This window comes from Seriola lalandi, unplaced genomic scaffold (assembly GCF_002814215.2).
Source record: "Seriola lalandi dorsalis isolate HSWRI2012SDOR001 ecotype SW California unplaced genomic scaffold, Sedor1 jcf7180002054861, whole genome shotgun sequence".
NCBI lineage: Eukaryota > Metazoa > Chordata > Actinopteri > Carangiformes > Carangidae > Seriola > Seriola lalandi.
In genome coordinates this window covers 2772119-2791833 of record NW_019525414.1, presented here as the reverse complement: position 1 = coordinate 2791833, position 19715 = coordinate 2772119, and the positions used below count along the sequence as shown (strand labels likewise).

Below are 19715 nucleotides of genomic sequence, written 5' to 3'. Positions count from 1 at the left end.
AGGGGGGGGAAGGGGGGGGTTTGGAGAACAGATGCGTGCAGAGACAAAGAGGTAAAGTGCTGCAGGTGAGTCAAAAAGGCAGGCGGCCAGACAGACAGAGAAACAGAAACAGCTGACACCATTGGGGCTTTGGACTATAAGACTATTAACCCATTTAATGTTCTGCCAAGAAGACAGAGACAATCAATCTCAGTGTGGGCCAACTGATAATTAATGCAGTCACGTATCGATTGAATTTAAGTGCTTGGGCAGGGAGATTATTCCCATACTTCTTCATCCAGAGATTTGGTGAGAGGACATTACGAAACCACAAATGAACAGGCCCTTTGGTGACTACTGCAACGCCAATATTTCCTACAGTACTTAATAATACACACATCTGCACAGGAACAAAATAATACTGACTAGATACATCGGAATAATCTTTAGTAAATAAATAAAAACAGTGCAAATGTGCGTATCTTTACAACAAAAGAATCATTTAAGAAGAATTATTAATTAAATCAAATAATGATTATCTCAGCAGGAGTACAAACAGATTTTTTAACAACACTGATTCACTGAATCCATCCCAGCGCTTAAGTGCCATCTGCTCATTCTGCTAATAACACACAGGGACACTGTTAAAGATGTGCGCTCGTGAACATGTTTTGACAATTGAAAAACAAGAGGCCTTTTCCACTAGAGTTAAATTGTTTAAGTCACTCTGAATAAGAGCTAAATGCCTATGAAGAAAATGTAATCTGAATTTCCACTGAAACCATTTCCCAGTGGACAGACAGGAAAAAAGAAAAGGAAGAGCCTGAATAAATGTATATTTAAACATTTTGTCTCCATTCATCTGAAGATCAATTCATGCGGTTTCCATGGATTATACTCAGTGGAATCCTGGAAATCATGACATGAGGAGAAGTAACATTCCCTCCAGAGACAAACAATCAAAAGAAATGGACAGGTCGTGCTTAACAAACACAGAGTACGGGTGCATGACCTACAACAACCAAAACCACACAGACAAAAAAAACTAAGGACCAAGGCCAAAATACCTCTGGCTTTGAGTCTACAGGCGAGCCTGCCTCCTCACTCTGCAGGAGAGGATGAAGTGGAGGACAGGAGGGTCAGAGGAAGAGAGCAGAGGTTAGCAAAGAGAGTTAATATTACAGCAGCAAGAAGAGAAGACCTGTTAGAGGCAGGAAGCTGGCTTAAAAAAGTAACGTCTGCAGCAAAGAGGTCAAAATAGATTTTGGGAGTCGATTTAAGAAACAGAGAGAACTCATACTGAGAAGTCTTATAAGTCTGGAGAGCAGAAAACGGGAAATTAGGCCAAGGAGAGAAGAATCAGGATGTTGATTACATTTTTAAATGAAAGGGAATGTGGAAGAGAAAGATGAGGGATGTTAGTCAAAAGTTCATGAGCGATTTTCTGACTCAGGACACAGCAAGCGCTATGTGCTTTTTCAGATGAGCCAAAGGAAGGTCAAGCTTTTGCATGTTCCTCTGTACTGTCCTCAAAACTCTGATTTAGTTTTTCATGCTTGCAATACTCCATACGTTGATTTCATTTACATTGTTGTCTGATAAAGCTGTAGCTCCGTAAAACCTCTCCTCTTCTAAATGACGGCATTGCCATTCGTTCATATTGTTTACAATAAAATGTACAACAGCTATAACACCAAGGCAACAAGAGCTGCGATTGAAATCAGGTTTCTGTGTCTATGAACAGCGTTGTTTTCTTCTCATCTCATACCTTGAGCTCATAATTCTTGGTGGGTGTGGAGAAGTGGTCGCCCCGCGTCTGCCTCTGATCTTGGCCTTCATACTGCTCCAGCTCCTGATCTGTGTACTGGTCCTGGTCTTGGTCGTGATAGTGGTAATGATCATGTTCCAGATCCAGGCTGCCCTCTTGGTCCAGGTCTTCTCTGGACATGAACTGTGTGCGTTCACTGGAGCTTCGCTGGGACAGCTGGTCCATGCTATCACCCAGAGCTGAGGCTGGTGAAGTGATAAGAGGAGGGTAACAATCAACCACATGGACTTTTACATGACATGATGGTTTTATAATGAGGCGAGTTAAAAACTGCCTTCATTTTGGAGATTTGGCAGGCACTCTCCTCACGCTGAGGGCCATCATACAAATACATGCGTGTAAAATAAATCAATAAGTCCTGTTAATGAAATATTTACACTGTGTGAGAGTGGAAGTGTTTTTCATGTGTGTATTGCTATCCATCCATCGATCCATTTTCTAAAGCTGAGGGTTACTGCCTCACAGGAAGCAAGAGTGAACTTCAGGGTAGACATAGTCAGGGTACTCACCTCCATCAATGCTTCGAGGCAGCAGGTATCTCTTGCTAACGGAGCGATCGAACTGTGGGGCAGGCCTGTCAATCAGAGCGCTGGCCTGTCTGGTCTGGGCCTGGGTTCGCCCGCTGTAGCGGAACTTGGAGCCAATCACCAGGAAGCCCTTGGGAGGCGGCTCTGGAGAAACCAACCTGCAGGAAGGTTCAGTTTTGTGTGTCCACCATAAAATACTCAGACTCTGCGCCTTGTTATCTTTTACTTAATTACACAATTTAGAATTTGATCAAGAAGAAAAAAGAAAGTGGTATCGTTTATTTTCCTGGTCCCTCATTTCCTAATAACTTAAGAACTACATTAAGTGACTCAGCACCAACTATAGGGAAAATAGAGACAATTGTCTAATAGAGCTATTTCAGTTTAGTTAGCTGTGTTGACTTTAAAAGCAGGTGCTGATTTCCAAAGGAAGATCAGCTAAAACTATTTCAGTTGGATATTTAGGGCAATACGCTTATTTGCTTTCTTGCAGAGTTAATTAAAAAAGCACTCTAACCACAAGGAGTGGAAACAGGGGGGAGACAGCTAGCCTGGCTCTGCCCAAGTTAACAACCCCCATCCCCCAGCCAGCTTCTCTAAAACTTCCTCAAGTCGTGAGACTGTGCCAGGTAGTCAGCGGAGACCACAGGAAGTTGCTGTGCTAAGCCAAGAAATAGTCTGGCTTCCCTAAAACCACAACATGTCATTTTTACACTTTGATTTTTGTACAGACAGATGAGATACGAGGTTGTATGCAGATTTTGTTACCTTCGGACAGACCAAGTTCTTCCCATTTCAGTTGAATGACAAAACTGAGAGAGGCCCATTCAAACCCAAGGAAATAATCATTTATTTTTGGACTTATGTCTACATAGATGTTGATTTGTATGTTTGCCCTTAGACAAATTTCACAAGACTCTCCAATGAATTGGAATTATTGAATTCATTAATTAGTACCAACTGATCACTGTCTGCATTTTCCATATACAGTAATTAGTAACAAATGACCTAGTCCTCCTCAGCAACCTTACTGTAAATGTAGAGCTACATATCAGTTCCTATCAAGGAAATTCTACAGAGCGATGTGACCTGTAAAAACAGTGTTACCATGAAAAGCTAAAGAATCAACACATCTGTATAATGAGTTTCACATGAAGGATAGCCCTCCTGTGCTAACAGTTCATGCAGGGTTCAAAAGCTACAGTGCTGAAAAGGTGAGTCTCTCTGTGCATCTGTGAATATCAAGTCCTACCTGAAGAAGGTGTGGTGCTCAATGCAGACCTTCCACAATCGCTTTGAGGCCCGATGGTTGGGCAGCTTGAAGCCTATGGTGCTCTCAAACTGTTCATACTGAGAGGTGAGGGGAAGGAGTGGAGGTGGTGGAGGATGGGGGAGGAGGAGGAGGAGGAGAAGGAAGGGAGGTGAAGAAGAAGAGGAGAGTGAAGGGAGTGAGTGGTGGGGAAAGACGGAAGGGTGGTGGCAGGGTGAATTGTGTTTACTCTGCAGTAATGGAAAAATCAATGTTGTTTTTCTGTTTACTTGTACTAGAAATATATTCTCACATCTGCCATGTCAGGTAAATTTTCCATCTCTAACCAACCTACAAATTAGCCATTCTTGCACTCGCTCCATCAGATGTTCAGTGGAGTGAACAGAAAGAATACGCTTACAGATCAATAGGTTATTAGCAATATAACAGGTCTTTAAACATTAGGAGGAGTCTTTACAGGAAGAAGCCAACTTTTGTTCCACACAAAGATTCTGTTTAGAGTAAAAGGGCTTTAAACACCAACGACTACCCTCCAGGCAAATTTGAAGTGACAGCTGATTTAAGAGGATAGATCCGCAGAACAAAGCCCATGCACAGAATGGCCTTGGTTTTCACTATGAAGATGTCAATGGCAGTTTAACAGTGGATATAAAGCGCACTCCACATACCCTGAAGGCCAAAGAATGAAGGGAAAAAAAACAGTAAATCATAATAATTTTAGGGAGTTGAAAACCAGAGCGCGCATAATGTGGCTCAAACACTTGCAAGTAAAATCCTTGATGAAAGTGCAAATCCTCACGACTGGCTAATCAGGCTTTAAAGTCACTATAAAGACTGGGAGAAGGAGGAAAAGAATAAAAACATGACCTATCAGCCTAATATTTAAGAACAGTATCTCTGAGGGCTATAAATACTGTCTGAAAAAATACTCCTCGTCAGTTGTCACATGGTTTGCAGCAGATAAATCTCAGAAATAACTCTTTTATCAAACCATGAAATGACTATTTATGCTGCTTGGGAAAAGTCAGGAGAGACAATGATGTAATTTTAACAACTGTGAAACCATGAAATAGAAATATGGGGTTGGCTCTTTACCAAATGATGATTCCAGTTGCCTCGGCTTTGAGGCAGAGTGACTGTCATGAGCTGTTCTAGTGGGGGTGTGCAAGCAGTAATTGTGCAGTGAACTCCTGCTAAGTCAAGCAAGATGCAAAAGGCAAGACCATTATAATTTGTATTTACCTCTCCGGGGCGGATCTTGATGTAGAAGTTGCTTCTTTTGTAGGAGATCTTGAGGATTTTTGGCCAGGCAAACCGGTTTATCCTGAGGCGGTCTCGGTAGATGAGCAGGCCATTGGCGCTCACTCCGAGCATTATGTCAATTCCTTCTGAATCCTGGTGAACACAGGCATAGAGCATCAAAAAACCTCATACGAAAGTGCATAGACAGTTGAAAAGTCTGGGTGTACTATCTCTGTACCTTAGCGTGATGCAGGTCCACCCCGTACATCGACAGCTTCTTGGCATTTTCTAGAAAGTTCACCTCTGCATCCGCCGGAGTCATTCCCCTACGACACAAATGCCACACACGATTCATCACTTCTTTCATATTCATCCCACAAATCAAGAAGCCCAGCATCTTCCATTATCCTTGTGCTATTCAATTAAATTAACACAGCCATATTTCCTCTGACCTGTAGTTACGGTGAAGCTCCATCACTCTCTCCTCCAGTTCACGTGTCTGATTGGGGGCAAAGCGGAAGTCGTTAACATAGTCGGGGCCATGTTCCTCCGGCTCATAGTCTCCCAGTTCAGCCTGGACAGTGTAGGAGCCCAAAAGAGCGTGGGTGACGAACGAGCAGGGCAGACGACCGGACAGGATGTCGTCCCTCAACTGCAGGCACAGGTAGTACCTGAAGAAACACAGAAATGCTGCTAATATTTGTCTTCAAGAGTTATGTGTCTATTTTATCAGGAAACACCTGGAAGAAACACTGGAAATGTTCTCAGTCTCAGTCCTTCAGGTTTTTAGCAATGCTAGCAGCGTTGATCTTTCCAGGTGTCTGTGAGCCGCTTCACTAACCTGAAGTATCTCAACTATAGGATAGATTGCTATGAAATTTTGTACAGACATTCATGGTGCTCAGAGGATGAATCTTAATCACTTTGGTGATCCCCTGACTTTAATGTATCATCGTCATATCAACATTTAACTTTTTTCCAACACTTTGTTGTACAATTAAATTCCAGAAAGCATCAATGGTACTTTGTGGTTAGTGCTAATTAGCCAGTGCTAAGATGGAGAATTTTGTAAACATTGAACGTGCTAAAGTTAAGCATTGTCATTATGAGGATGTTAGCATACTGACATCGGCATTTATCTGTGCTGTGTCTGAGTGCAGTCTCACAGAGATACCAGCATAGCTGTAAACCGGTGCTCTTCTTCATATGAACATTTTTAAAAGATAGATTTCTTCTTACATTTAGTTTCACTCCAGCAAAACAAAATATTGTCACAGTATACAGCTGGCTATAATAATTATCCTCAAGCTTCTATACACTAATTGAGTAGGGTTTCTATGCATTAATCAGCTAACAATGACGGATGGAGGACACAGCTCCCGACATGAAATCTTTGCCTATCTACAGTTAAGTTAAGTTCCCAGTTATTTATGATAATCCACAAATCTCAAATCTCAACAGTTAGCTCTCAGCTCTCTCCAGCAGGAAATTCAAGTCAAGTCAAGTCAGTTTTTATTTGTATAGCGCCAATTCACAACATAAGTTATCAAAATGGGTCCTAAGGAAAACTTCAAAATGGTAATAGTGCCAACAGTTTTCATTTAGGCTACACTTAGAAAGTTCTAATAACAGCTCTGAGAATTATCAAGAGTAACTCAGAGACCGGTTTGGGAACGTTTTACATAAAGTTTAAGCACCGCAACCCCCAAACTCCACTGAAATACTTGTATCTCACTTGGCACATTCATGTTCAAGTGCAGTATCTCTATAGCTTAATACCACAAAACACCTCAGTAACTGCAGCAGTTACTTAAATGTGATATATGACATTTGCAGTGTACATTTGTAGTTTGCTCTGATGTAGTGTTGATTATGATGCTGCATCTCGAGCAGAGCCTAAAAATATACCATATCCTTCTATGTCTGTGTGGAGAACATAAAGTACATACATAGACACTCACGCTAGAGTGCTTTGTGATCACTATCATTTAATTTGTTGTCCTTGTCTGTTTTCACAGTTTCATAGTTTCCCCGAAGACTACTAAAGTCAACTCCTTGTCTTCAACCTTCACTTGAAGTGTGTTCAGTTTGCCTGGGTACTGGTCTTAGCAATTATGTTCTTTTGTAAATCCTGCCAAAACAAAAATGTCCTCTGAAGAACTCAGTATATTAGCTTTAGGCAACTAAAACAAATCAGCGTTCTTTAACTGTGAGTTCAAAAGTCCCTGTTGTTGCGTTCACACATACCTGGTGATGTCTTCAATGAGCACAGATGGGTCTGGGGGGTAGAACTTGACAGAAAATCCCAAAATCCAGGAACCAACTGTGAACAAACCACCAGCAAGGTTTTGTGGAGGAAAATACTGTGGACTGCGTGAGTGTATGTGCATGTGTGTGTGTGTGTGTGTGTGTGTGTGTGTGTGTGTGTGTGTGTGTGTGTGTGTGTGTGTGAATGTGTGTGCCTGTGTGTGTGTCTGCTTCACTTACCCCGAATTTGCTTCTTAATCTCTTTGGAGGGATCCAACCAATTCTGATAAAGAAAGAAAGACACAAACCTTTGGAGAAATTCAACCTCAGCAAAATCATCCATTTTTAAGAGCCCCTTTTAAGTACTGTACCTCGCTGGCTGCAAATATATTCATACTACAAGAAAATGGATAAAAGCTTCTTCAAACACTGAAAGCATCAATATTGGGCATATAAATGCCAGATGGATCCAACTCCGTCCACCTAATGTCACTAAAGCTTTCATGGTGCACTGTAGACCCTGTGTACCATTTTTAAAAGGCCATACTGTCTAATCACATTTTAGAAGGTTAAAGGCCATGTATGCCAGTCTCAAGCTCTAAGTGGTTGAGCACAGTTTGAAGGGCAACCAGGGACTCAATGCTTTATAACAGCAGGAAAAACTGCAGGCTGATATTTGCTCTGAAATCGCTGACATAATCCAACCAAAACAATACCAAAATAATCTATTAATTAGCAGCTATAAATAAAAACTGTAAGTTGTTTTGAGGGTAATAAGGGTAAAGGTTAAGGGAAAAACATAAAATCTAGTGTAACTAACACCCAGGATAGTTTCTGACTGGGTGTCCTATGTTAGCTTTAATTGCAGAGTTATATTAGTCAGTCACAGATTTCAAAATGAATAAAAGTAAATGTAAGCTATCTTAATATATGTGTGATTGTGTTTCTGACCTTGGAGTTGTCCGTGTCCTGGAAAGTCAAGCCAAAGTAGTCCCTTTCCAGCAGGTTCAGATGGCCACACACCATGTCCAGCAGGGTCTGGCCCTTGGCAAATTTCTGTTTCTCACACGCACACACACACACACACACACACACACACACACACACAGTATGTAATATGTAGCATAAGAACACTCAGCAAGTGGGCAGGTGACATAGTGCAGGTTCAGGTTGTAATAGGTATTGTAAAAGAAGAAAGAAGAGGACAGATGCGAGTGCAATAATGCACATTTACAAAGATGTGTGTGACTGTGGGGCATCTGCTAGCCTAATGCTTAAAACCCATACCATATAACTGCAACACACCTGGTTTGATTCCAGCCAGGAACCTTGGTTGCATGTCATACACTTCTTCCTGTCTGCATCTATACGATCAGCTGGCATGAACACAAAATGCAAAAAATAATCTTGAAAAAAAAAAAAAAGATTTGTGAAACTGAAAAGATATTGCATTTATTATATAATTAAGTGGTTGGTTATCTAGTAAAAATAATTGCTTTATTATTGGACAATAAAATCTTTTCTTTATCCATATTTCTCAACACAAAGGAGACAAAAATATCAGTGACACACAAAAATCCAGCCCAACTGCGGTCTGAGAGATGCTTCCAGCCTGCCCTCGCCCCTGTTGAGTAGGAGGAGCTACACTCTGTATGCCTATATAAGGGGAGGAATTGCATTTCACATCAGTGGCGTTTTTCAGCAGACCACACCTATTTTCTACCCTGCCCTTCAGGGCTGAAAACAGGCCTCTGTGGGTTGCACAGACGGCCTTGGCAAAATGCTGTTTCCACACACACAAACATGCTCAGACACACAGGCACACACACGGCAGCTTCATCTCCAAGGGAAACCTGGCCCCTATAGCGACAAAGCAACCAAGCAACTGTTACCATGGAAACAGAAGTAATAGGTCCCTTCTGTGTGTGCGTGTGCCATCTCACTTCTTTATCACTGGTTTCTACAAGGCCATCACACAGCTTTGTTCAGCCCTTGTAATAAAAGCTGGCAGTACAGTCAGCATATCTTTAAAAAATTTAAGAAGGGCTGATTAATTAACCATTATAAAGTCATCCGTCTCTCAATCAAATAAATAATAATTTATACCCTGCTGTACTGAGGCTGTGATGGGCAAAGTATATGACAGAATATTGCTGACTAACAGGCAGAGCCTGCAGTCAGAGATTTTTTTGGGAGCGGCGCATTTATTCGATTTTCCAACAAAATGAAATTGCAACACACATCGCAGGTGGTCCCCCAAGCATGGCAACCAATTCAGGAGCTGCTGATGAGATTCTGTTGTCGCTCCAACTGGCTCCAATCACATTTCTGTAACTAGTTCTGTGGTCTGATTGTGTTAGCAGCCATTTGGTGTAATCCTAGAAATCCATTTTGCTGATAGCGTCACCCATGCAAACAAGATGAGGAGAGACAGCGTGCCAGTGAATGGGTTAATGGCAGGCCGAGGGGAAAGTAAATCTATTGAACTTAGTCACTTTAACTAATTCAAGTGGAAAGATATCACTACAATCAAACAGCTTTACAAACACTGTAAAGATGTGGCAAAATTGGTGTAGCTTCTAAAATGCAATGTAGCTCTTTTAGTTTCTAGTCTTGACTTTACAACATACCACAGCACATAAAAATCATAAATCATTTTTAAAGAAAAAATTAAATGAATAAAAAATAACACAGGAGTACATGAATAGATACATAAATAATTAGTCAGTCTGAGGTAACACCGAAAAAGATTATATAATTGTCAAACATTTATTACTTTATTGTTGTTTATTAAACCGATTGATTTGATAAGAAAATATAGTTATCGAATAAAGAGGAAAATTTAGGAGTTAATTTGGCAAATCTTTGTTTTTGACCTGTGACGTGATGATGACGTGTCAGGTCAGGTGATGGCCGTGCGAATTTAGCGGCAAAGCAAAGCCGTTGGATGAGAAAGAGCTTTTTAAAACATGCAAAACTAACGCAGGAACAGTGGTGTAGCAAAGAGAAAGGCGAAGGAGGAAATAAACAGACATTCAGGAAAACGACATACCCTCTATCGACTTTTTTGAAAAGTGGACTTGCTAGCATTAGCAAAGAGCCTGGAGAGGAAAATGCTAACGTCTAAGAGGAGGACACGCGCAGCAGCCACTGACGTCAGTTCCGCTCAGCAGGAAACGGAGAGCCACAGCCTTGCCACACTCACCTGTTCGACTGCCCAACCCTCATTTCCACTGGAGCCCCACACCAATGCAGACAGCAAAGGCCCGTCTATGGGTATGTTAGCAGTTTTGCAGACCCACAGTCTATTACTTTTTACCTATTTCAGTCACAACTTACTTTTAGCTAACTATTTCAACAATTCAGGCCAGGGCCCAGGATGAAGTGACTGAGGGAGGTGGTAAAATTGATAGGGGGCATTTTTCCTCACAAAATGAAGTTCACTGATTTAATGGCATGGCTAAATATCAACAACACAATGTCCATATAGCTTTTCTCTGGCAGAAAAGCATTTTTGTATTTCGCTATTATTATTTATTTTGCTATTGTAACATTGCAGTATGATTAAATCACTTTGTGTGTGTGAGAGAGAGAGAGAGAGCGAGAGAGAGATTGATGGAAGAATCAGAATCATAGAGCTGTATTGGTGGAGGTGGGACAGTATGTGCTTGTGTAAGGCATTCAGCTACACACTCTAGGCTAATGTGTTGATATTGTTGCTGCTGGCCCCGGAAAGTATTGTTGCAATCATGTGGTGTAAATCCTGTATGATAGAATATATGTACAGGTGTTGATATTGTCCTTCAGGTTGTGATCATAGGCTGTAGACTGTCAGAGTAAATCCTGTATAAGCTACAGGTGTTTCAAACAGATAGTGGCCTCTGCTGAGAACCTATAATTGAAAACTTGGATTGCTGTGTGTGTGGAGAATGAGGGCCTGTGGGAGCCTCCACGATTTTGTGCTCAGTGGCCTCTGCATTCTGGACCCGCGTGAAAGATAAATTAATTGTACCACCTCATTTACCTGCACAAATCAATGTCAAAATTGTGTTCTATGTTAACAAATTTTGACAAACAATCCTACCACAGGAGCAGTTAAAGAGTACTAACATAGCGATTTGATATTGGGTGTCCATAAAGTTTAGGGATAAAATAAAGTGCTTCGTTTCACAAAAATGAAATAGGCCTAAAAAGTGCAACTATTTCAACACATCTTTATGACTGAACAGCTTTAATACTCCATTTTCTCCCCCTTTCCCTCCCTCCCACTTTCCCCATTATTTGTCATTGTCTATCATCTTGTCTCTCCCAATGTGTGTATCTTACTCTCTTACTCCAGGTGTAGTGATTAGCTGAGTAGCATCATGTGACCAGTGATGTAAAAGGCTAAAAAATCTGTGCTGCTAAAAATAGAAAACACTCTGTCAAAATTTAATAATTCTCAATAATTCATAAGTTATATCTCGGGGGTCAAACAGGACTGCGTCTGGATCCAGATCTGGACGATGGTCCACCCATTAGTGAACTCTGGTTTTCACCTCTGGTGGAGAGATTTTTTAAAAATGGTCAAGTAGGGAGCAAAATTTCCTGACTTTTAATCCCTATTATGGTTGAAGCTTGAAAAAATTTAAAACCTATATCCTCTAAAATGCTGTAAACAGCTTTCATTGAGAAATGCCTATTACATCAGCAGGTTATTTTTTTTAGCTCCCTACGGAGCCACAGATGACTATACTGTTTTCCCAGGCTGAGTAGTCGGACTCATGATGAGTAATGTAAATCAAGAATCAATCGAGAGATGTTCTTGATTCCACAATTATGGCGCTTTTTTAAGAACAGTTGAGCTGAAGTAAACAAACATGAGAGTGTTGTACTTCACACTGAATATAGCAGCATCACATCCAGGGCTTCCATATGGTTGAATGCTAAAACTGTAACACTTGAAGGTATATATCAAACGTCGTCTAGTTCCAGAGTCATTTTAGTAAAAGCTTTACCAAGTTTTACTCATGACCATTTGTGGCAGAAAAAAAGTAAATGGCTGAACAAATACAGCGGTTTTACCCACATTGCTTAACAATTTGCCTCTCATTCACCCTGGATGAGCCACTCTACCTCCTGAGCCACAGCTGCTCCAAAAGCTTTAAAAATATGTTAGATTTGTTCGACTTCCTAAACATTTCAAGCACTGGCAAAATGATTTTGATATTTGGAGTGTAGAAACCCCAGATTTCCAACGTGTACCTATTTATCTGTGAATTTTTCCCTGTAGTGGCTCAAAGCACAGTGTAGACAAGCTGCTTCTTAAGATGTCAAGCACTGTAGAACATGGAAAAACTGCCCTTCAGGTTGCGCTACAGACAGTATTGGTAGGTATATGTTCTGAGGTTCCCTTGAGCAAAATGCTGAACCCTCAGAGCTTTTGCAGCTGACTGTGCAGAGGAGGCAGAGAGGGCTTGTGTGGGGATGCATTTTAGATTGCTCTTGTTAGAACAGGAGGGAATGATAGCGAATATAGCTTAACTGATTTCATCATCCTTTCAGCTTTTTCAAGTGTCATGTATCTTTCATTTGGTTTTAACATGATCACATGAACTTCACCTTTATGGAGCTGGTGGTTTTTCTTTGAGGAGGCCCTTTAAATTTAAGTATGTTTGTGCACTCCAGACTCTATGTTTAATCCTGTGCATGCATACTGTAGATATATCTGTTGTCCCACTTTTTACTCTATGCTTGCTGCTACTGTGGCCTCCAAGTTACGATATTTAAGTTTTGTGTTACAATTCATGCTCGTAATGTGAAAAGGTATCACATTTCAAAAGGGCCAGTATATGATACATATGAAAGCTATTTTGTTTTTTTAATCAATTCTGTCACCTTTTCAAGGTGCCTCTTCAGTAATTTGGCTGACCAGCAGCTGAGCGCTGACATCAATAGCACTGATAGCACTGAATTCAGAAAAAACCCCAAGCAGCTCCGTCTCTATAGTGAAGTCGATAATCGCATGGGCCTGCGGTTAACTGTGACAATGGCCATTAGTATTTCATGAATTGGACCTCCATTCAGCCAAAGTTTAAGTGGTTAAAATACGGGTAGAATGGTTTCTGCAGGATTTCTGTTTAAAAAGTCAGATGTTTAATTCAAAATGTCTCTTAAAACAGTAATAAGCAGTTTTCTGTGTCAGCTTGAAGGCTTAAAGTAATGTTAGCAGGTGGTGAATTCGCAGTTTAATCGTATGGCTTTAGGTTAACCACTGGGCAATTTAATCAATATCTATAATGTCATGAGCCAAACATCAATAGGATGCTCAGGCTGCTTCCCTGTGTTTTTATCATCACAGTCTGCTTGTTCAGTGCACATCATCACTGTAATTAAAGTGATGATTTCACTGCATTCATCATTGTGTCCCCACTTGCCTTTTTCCATTTGCAGACACACTGATATGCACACTCCTGTAAAGTGCACAAACAACTCCTGGTATCTACATCCTCTCTGTCTGACTCTCCACCTCCTCCCCTACTCTTTTCATCTTCTCCTCCTCTCTCCTCCTCCCCTTTCCTTCTCCCATTCTATTTTCTACCCGGTCAAACATGAGAGCACTCATCTGTCAGCTGTATGGATTTCCTGTCAAAGCCCAATATCTTTACTGTCACTGCCCAGGTGAGATGAAGAAATGTGTATGCATGTGTGCATGTGTGTAGCCCTCCAAGACAGAAGGACAGATTGGGGGTGGAGTTGAAGGTGAATATGTGTGTCGCCTCAGTCTGGACTCCCGAGATATTCCTCCAGTGTAAGTAAAATATGTGAGGTCAGGTGGGAGGCAGTAAGTCATAAAACAATTCAGTTGACATGAATGAGGCCAAGCAGCCAACAAGATCGTTCCCATCACAATCCATCATCAGCAGCATCCAATGGGGCTCCACTGCTGGCTTTAATATGCTTCATGGCAGCTCATGGAAGTCCTGCACAGGATCTCCCTCTGGTGTGGAACATCCCCTTCGACACCCCTTACTCTAACTCAGAAGTCATTTCATGACCGAGAGCAAATGAATTTTCCGCAGTATTCAATCATGATGAGCGCGTAGGCTACTATGAAATTCAAATAACCAGGAGCAGTAGGAATTCACAGAGCTACACCCGTCTGTTTACAAACACGAAAGGCAATAGAGTCACGATTCACGAAAGCTGGGGATTGCTCATCTGAGCCTTCCATCCCCCACAATGCAGAGCTTGTCTCACCTCCCTCTACCCGTCACTTCCCCTCTCAGTGAGAATAGCAACACAGCTGCATCTCCTGACTCATGTATTACCCAGGGAGACTAAATCCCACTGAGGTGTACTGTGGTGGACTGTGCTGAGTCAAGCACTCCATTCAAACAGGGGAGACGTACACCACCTTCTTAAAATGCTGTGTTTTTTGTCACCTGCATGGAAAGATATGAATTTTCAGTATGTGGGCATGTTACCGTGGATAAATAGCCCTGCAAAACAACCTTTTGATGTAATTTTTTTCTGATTATGTTCCGTATGTTTGCAGAATTGCAAATGGTGAATCAATAACCAAAGGATAACTCTTTGGGAAGGAAGCTGTGTGCTTAGCTGTAAGCTGTTAGCTGGAAGCAGCTTTAAAGGAAAGGGTCTGACTTTAGCAGTTATGTCAATCATTTCTATCAGTAATGATAACTTAGCAACCACCAAACTGAGATCTGGGAACATGGCAGTATCCCTGCAATAAAGTCTGACAGAGCAATAGGCAAGTCCTTTAAAGTGATAGTTTGGGTTATTTGACGTGGGGTTGTATGAGGTAGTCATGCATAGTCGGTGCCGGTTTGGAGAGGTAGCGGGCAACACCATCACACTAGCAGAGTGCACTGCTCTGTAGGTGCCCTTGTGCATAGGAATACGGTAGTTCAGCAGTTGAAAAAGATAAACCGCTGAAAATATTCTACATGAAGCATACATTTAAACGAATATTGGATTGTTTTGTTGGGCATTTGTCTAAAACATGTTTTTCCTGCTGGCCCCATGCACAGCAACACATAGCTCTGCTGGTGTGCTGGGTGCTCCTGTGGCTCTCCCAACTGGCAGTGCGCTGATCTGAACCTACTGCAGGTAACACACCGACTATGCATGACTACCTCACACAACACCACGTCAAATGACCCAATTATCACTTCAACGTTCAGGAGTTCTGAGGAAGCAGAACTTTTAGCCAAAATATCTAAATCATTTCTTTTGGAGGTTAAAAAAACATGTTTCCATCCACTACTGTTATTTGTGAAATTTTCATCATCACAGTCTCCTCATCACTCAGTAATGGTCTGACTAATTTTATTTATTTATTTTTCATCTTTTTCATTTCTTCAGCAAAGCGAAAGCCTGACTGATGTGTAGGTCACATGCTTCATGCATGTCACAATTTATTCAATTTCCATTTTTAAGTCTTAAAGCATTTTGTTTTAATCGATACAACGACCAAACATAAAAATTCTTTTGTGAGTTCTTTTCGAATTTCCAACATCTCAACTCAGGTTTTCTTTTATGCAAATTGAAATTGCAAATAAAAACAGGTTTGGTTTGTTTGTTTGTTTGTCAGCAGGATTACACAAAAATGACTAAAATGATTTGCACCAAACTTGGTGGAGGATACGGGGCATGGGCCAAGGAAGACGCATTAAACACATTTGTTGCTGATCTAGTTAAAGAGGCAGGAACAGGAATTTTTCAGGAAACAATGTTTTGATCTCAATGTAAAAAATTGGACATTTATTGTGTTGAGAAGTTTGCTAGTTTGTACAATTTGGTGCAGATCCAGATAATAATCTGGACCTCACAGACGTGTAGGATTGTTTGCCCTTTGGCAGAGGTGTGCCATTCTAGTTCCCTCTGTTATGTTACTATGTACCTTCCATCACTTTATTTTTATGCCTTGTTGGAATTTATGTAACTTAAGAACGTGAAGATGTCATGTTAAAGTGTAACCAGATGTTGTCACACTGAGATGCCCTCTTACTGTATGTTAGAGTGTGAACAGCTTATGGTTGTATAGGTGTGGAAATCTAATTCTTGTAGGGAACTTCTTTGCTCTTTGTTGAGGTGAATCTCCACTGACACTCTACTACAGTGTTTTATGTATTTAATATTGACATTCATGTAATTCCACAACAGCACAACCACAGCAAGTTAGTCTGTTAGCCTGTTTCCTCTACTGAATAACTTTGACTAAACTCCTCACTGCTCCCATGTTGCTCTGTTGGGCTTCTTTTTAGTGTCTCAGGTATCAGAAAAAAAATTGCCAAGCAAAATATTGTTATTACTGATATCAGTGATGGCCAAAACTATAAAATGTTGTAATAATTTTAAAAACAAGTTCACAGTCAAATTCTTCTGAATGGCTCAATAAGCCATTTTCTTCATGCTTGCTGACAAACAGTGAGTAGTGTACCTCAACTGCAGTCTCATAGTCTGAGCCGTCGAGTAGAGTGACTTTGACAGGGACAGTCTTGGGCCGCTTGGTGCTTTTCTGGGGGGATTTGGAGGCTTTGCTGGGGGTCTTCTCTGAGCTATCATCCATATCCCCATGGTCCTCAGGAACCTGCAAGAGAGAAAATCCTTCTTCTAAGTGACTGAGCCTCAAATCACTGTACTTTGTCCTTCATTTAAACAGTGGAATTCTGAGTCTCTAGAGGCCGTATGTACTTGTCTTGCTAAGTGATTTAAATTCAAAATCTTTGATCACATAAAGCAATCATCAAATGCATGATGTAGTGTGAGCTGCCGCTCTAAGATGTTAAGATGTTAAGTTGCTGGCAGAGGCAGAGGCGACTAGTTGCCTTGCATATCAAACAGAAAACCGGAAGGCGCCTGAGTGATTGAGGGCCCTGAGTAAAATGATCTACAGCTGCTGTGAGTTCCACAGAGCTCCCACCTGATTGGTCCTCCTGGCGTCACCCTCCATTGCGCTCTTCATCTCCCCAGCCAAAGCCGTCTCTGTTGTCATAGAAATGGATTGCAGTCCTGCAACCACACATAAACATATTCAGTCAACATCAAATCTTTTCCTGTTCCAAAAACCAGTGTGGAGTGTTTACTGCAGCTAAAAGTCCAATTCGCCTGTGGAACACTTCCCTGTCTGTACACAGCATACCAAATCATCACTTAAACTGACATTGTGGTGTAATGACCTGCCGCAGAACTGATACCTGTGGTGACATTGCATCCAATTTCCTTTGCAGCTGACAGCTACTATGGTATTTTTAATCATCCTCTACCACTATGCAGACTGATCATTGTGTATAGGAGGATGGTGAAAGGGAGAAAGAGAGTAGCTCAGTCAGTGCTGGCTCACAGCCTCCCACAGGAGCACTCTGCATGAAGAGTGTTGGCTTCAGGACGCTCTCTTCTCACACTAGCAAAGGAGATAGCATAAATTACATCAGCCGGAGAGCCCTGCGGCACAGCACAGGACAGCAGACACACCGAGATAGAGGATGAGAGAGGGAGGGAGAGGGCACCGGGAACGTGACAACAATCTGAGGATGAGACAGGAGGAAGGAAAGAGCAGCACAGAGTAAAAGGCAGAGGTTACGAGGAGAGAGACACCACGGAGAGGAAAAGAGAGGGGCTGGAGAGAGAGATATACAGCTATGCTGATACAACGTTAAGGTGAGCTGGAGACAGAAGAGGCTTGTCATCTGAAGGTGACCACTGCTATTACCAAGCTGGACTGTTGCACAGTGACATACAGTAAAGTAGTTGATATTCAGAGGAGGTGTAACAGCTAAGAGAAACGAACTGTCCGAGATAAAGCCCAGAGTCAACCTTTAGCTTTATTATGAAAAGTCAGCACGGGGCCTTATATGTCAGCTGAAATTTTGTAAGATAAAATGAGGAATTTTTAACCACTGCTGAAATTCTTTACTGAAGCCATTTTTGAGAGATATTGCATTATGACAGGGCAGTATTAGAATTTTAAGTAGATACTTCCCTTTTCCAGTGTGGTAAAAATAAAAAGTGGTACACTTTCAGGTTCCTTCTTTCCTCGAGTATATTGTTTATCTTAAAATATTCCCATTTTTCAGTCTCAAGAGAAAGGTGGTGAGCAAGAAATGCATACTCTAGTGTATGATTGATTGATTGATAGATAGATAGATAGATAGATAGATAGATAGATAGATAGATAGATAGATAGATACTTTATGTATCCCTTAGGGGAAATTCATGTGTCCATTAGCTCATTGTTGATGATGATAATAATAAAAACAGTTAATAATAAATAAACAATAATAATTAGATTATGCCACTTCCTTTGGCTGAGGTGTTGTATAGCCTGATGGCAGTGGGAACAAAGGATCTCCTGAACCTCTCTGTTCTGCAGCGCAGTGAGATGAGACGTTTGCTGCAGCTGTAGCTGCTTTACTGTCCTGCCAGAGTGTGGTGGAGAGGATGGTTGGTATTGACCAAGATGGCTTTCATCTTACATTGCATGCGTCTCTTCACAACAGTCCTGGGTGAGTCCAGACTCCTGCCAAGCTCAGACCCAACCTTTTTGACCAGCTTTTACAGTCTTTTTGTGTTCATGTCAGACATGCTGCTGCCCCAGCAGACTGCAGCATTAAAGAATACACTGGCCACCGCTGACTGATAAAACGTGCAGCATTTCACCGCAGACATCAAATGACCTGAGAAGCAGCCGCTTCATGATGTGTGACGTGAGGGCCACCAGTCATTTATAGTCATTTATCTCAGCCGGTCGTCCTACTTTAGGTACCGGAACAAGACATGATGTTTTCCATAGGACCGGGACCCTCCCTGTTTGTAGGTTTAAGTTAAAGATCCTCTGGAGAGGCTCAGGCAGCTGGGCTGCACAGTCCTTGGACACACACCGTCCGGGCCTGTTGCCTTTCCTGTTCACTGGCCCCCGGGGTCCAGTTCCTGAATGAGCAGGTGGTTGAATCCTGCCTCAGTACACAGGCCTTTTAGGAAAGCTGAAGAAAAACCCGATTATGATCTGATCTGCCAAGTGGTGGTATAGCTGAAGCAGTGTAGGCCTCCTTGACATTTGCATACAACAGATCCCGTGTCTTATTTTCCCCTGTGGGACAGTCAACATACTAAGTGAAGCCAGTCAGGTGAGAGGTGAGAGTGACATGGTTTAAATCCCCCAATATTGCAATGAATGCATCAGGGTGCTGCGTCTGTACTTGCAACAGACTCCTGAATGACGTCATACGTGACTGCAGGCTCTGCTCATGATTGAATGTAAACAACAATGGTGATGATGTTTGAGAACTCCTTCGGTACATAGTACGGTCTAAGACCAACTGCTGACAGTTCAGTATCCCAACAGCAGATCTTCTCCTTCACTGTGATGTGACCGGGGTTGCACCATCTACTGTTCACAAGCAGAACCAGTCTTCCACCTTTATTCTTCCCACTTGCTCTGGCGTCTCTGTCCGCTCGTACTGCAGTGAAGCCGGGTAAATCTTTAACCAGGTCTCCATGAAAACCATGAGGATCGACGGTAGAAAAGGCTTATACCTCCATCTCCTAGCCTTTAGCTTAGCCCCGGCTCTGCATCCACTATGGCTTCTTCTGCTCAGCCGGTATGGGATGTTTAACT

The 19715-nt window shown here is 41.8% G+C and overlaps 1 protein-coding gene across 2 annotated transcripts in view; it reads right to left on the bottom strand.

Annotated features, from left to right (window-relative positions):
* Nucleotides 1-19715, bottom strand: part of si:dkey-178k16.1 (band 4.1-like protein 1) — a 47744-nt gene that overhangs the window by 10955 nt on the left and 17074 nt on the right. For both annotated transcript variants that reach the window (XM_023427629.1, XM_023427630.1), the window contains exons 2-13: nt 17022-17110; nt 16539-16688; nt 8045-8149; nt 7334-7376; nt 7094-7169; nt 5299-5517; nt 5085-5172; nt 4847-4999; nt 3587-3684; nt 2317-2492; nt 1748-1992; nt 1047-1085 (exon numbers count right to left, since the gene is read on the bottom strand). In XM_023427629.1, coding sequence (XP_023283397.1) covers nt 1047-1085; nt 1748-1992; nt 2317-2492; nt 3587-3684; nt 4847-4999; nt 5085-5172; nt 5299-5517; nt 7094-7169; nt 7334-7376; nt 8045-8149; nt 16539-16688; nt 17022-17093 — 1464 coding nt within the window. In that variant the 5' untranslated portion in view covers nt 17094-17110. The remainder of the gene's footprint in view (nt 1-1046; nt 1086-1747; nt 1993-2316; nt 2493-3586; nt 3685-4846; nt 5000-5084; nt 5173-5298; nt 5518-7093; nt 7170-7333; nt 7377-8044; nt 8150-16538; nt 16689-17021; nt 17111-19715) is intronic.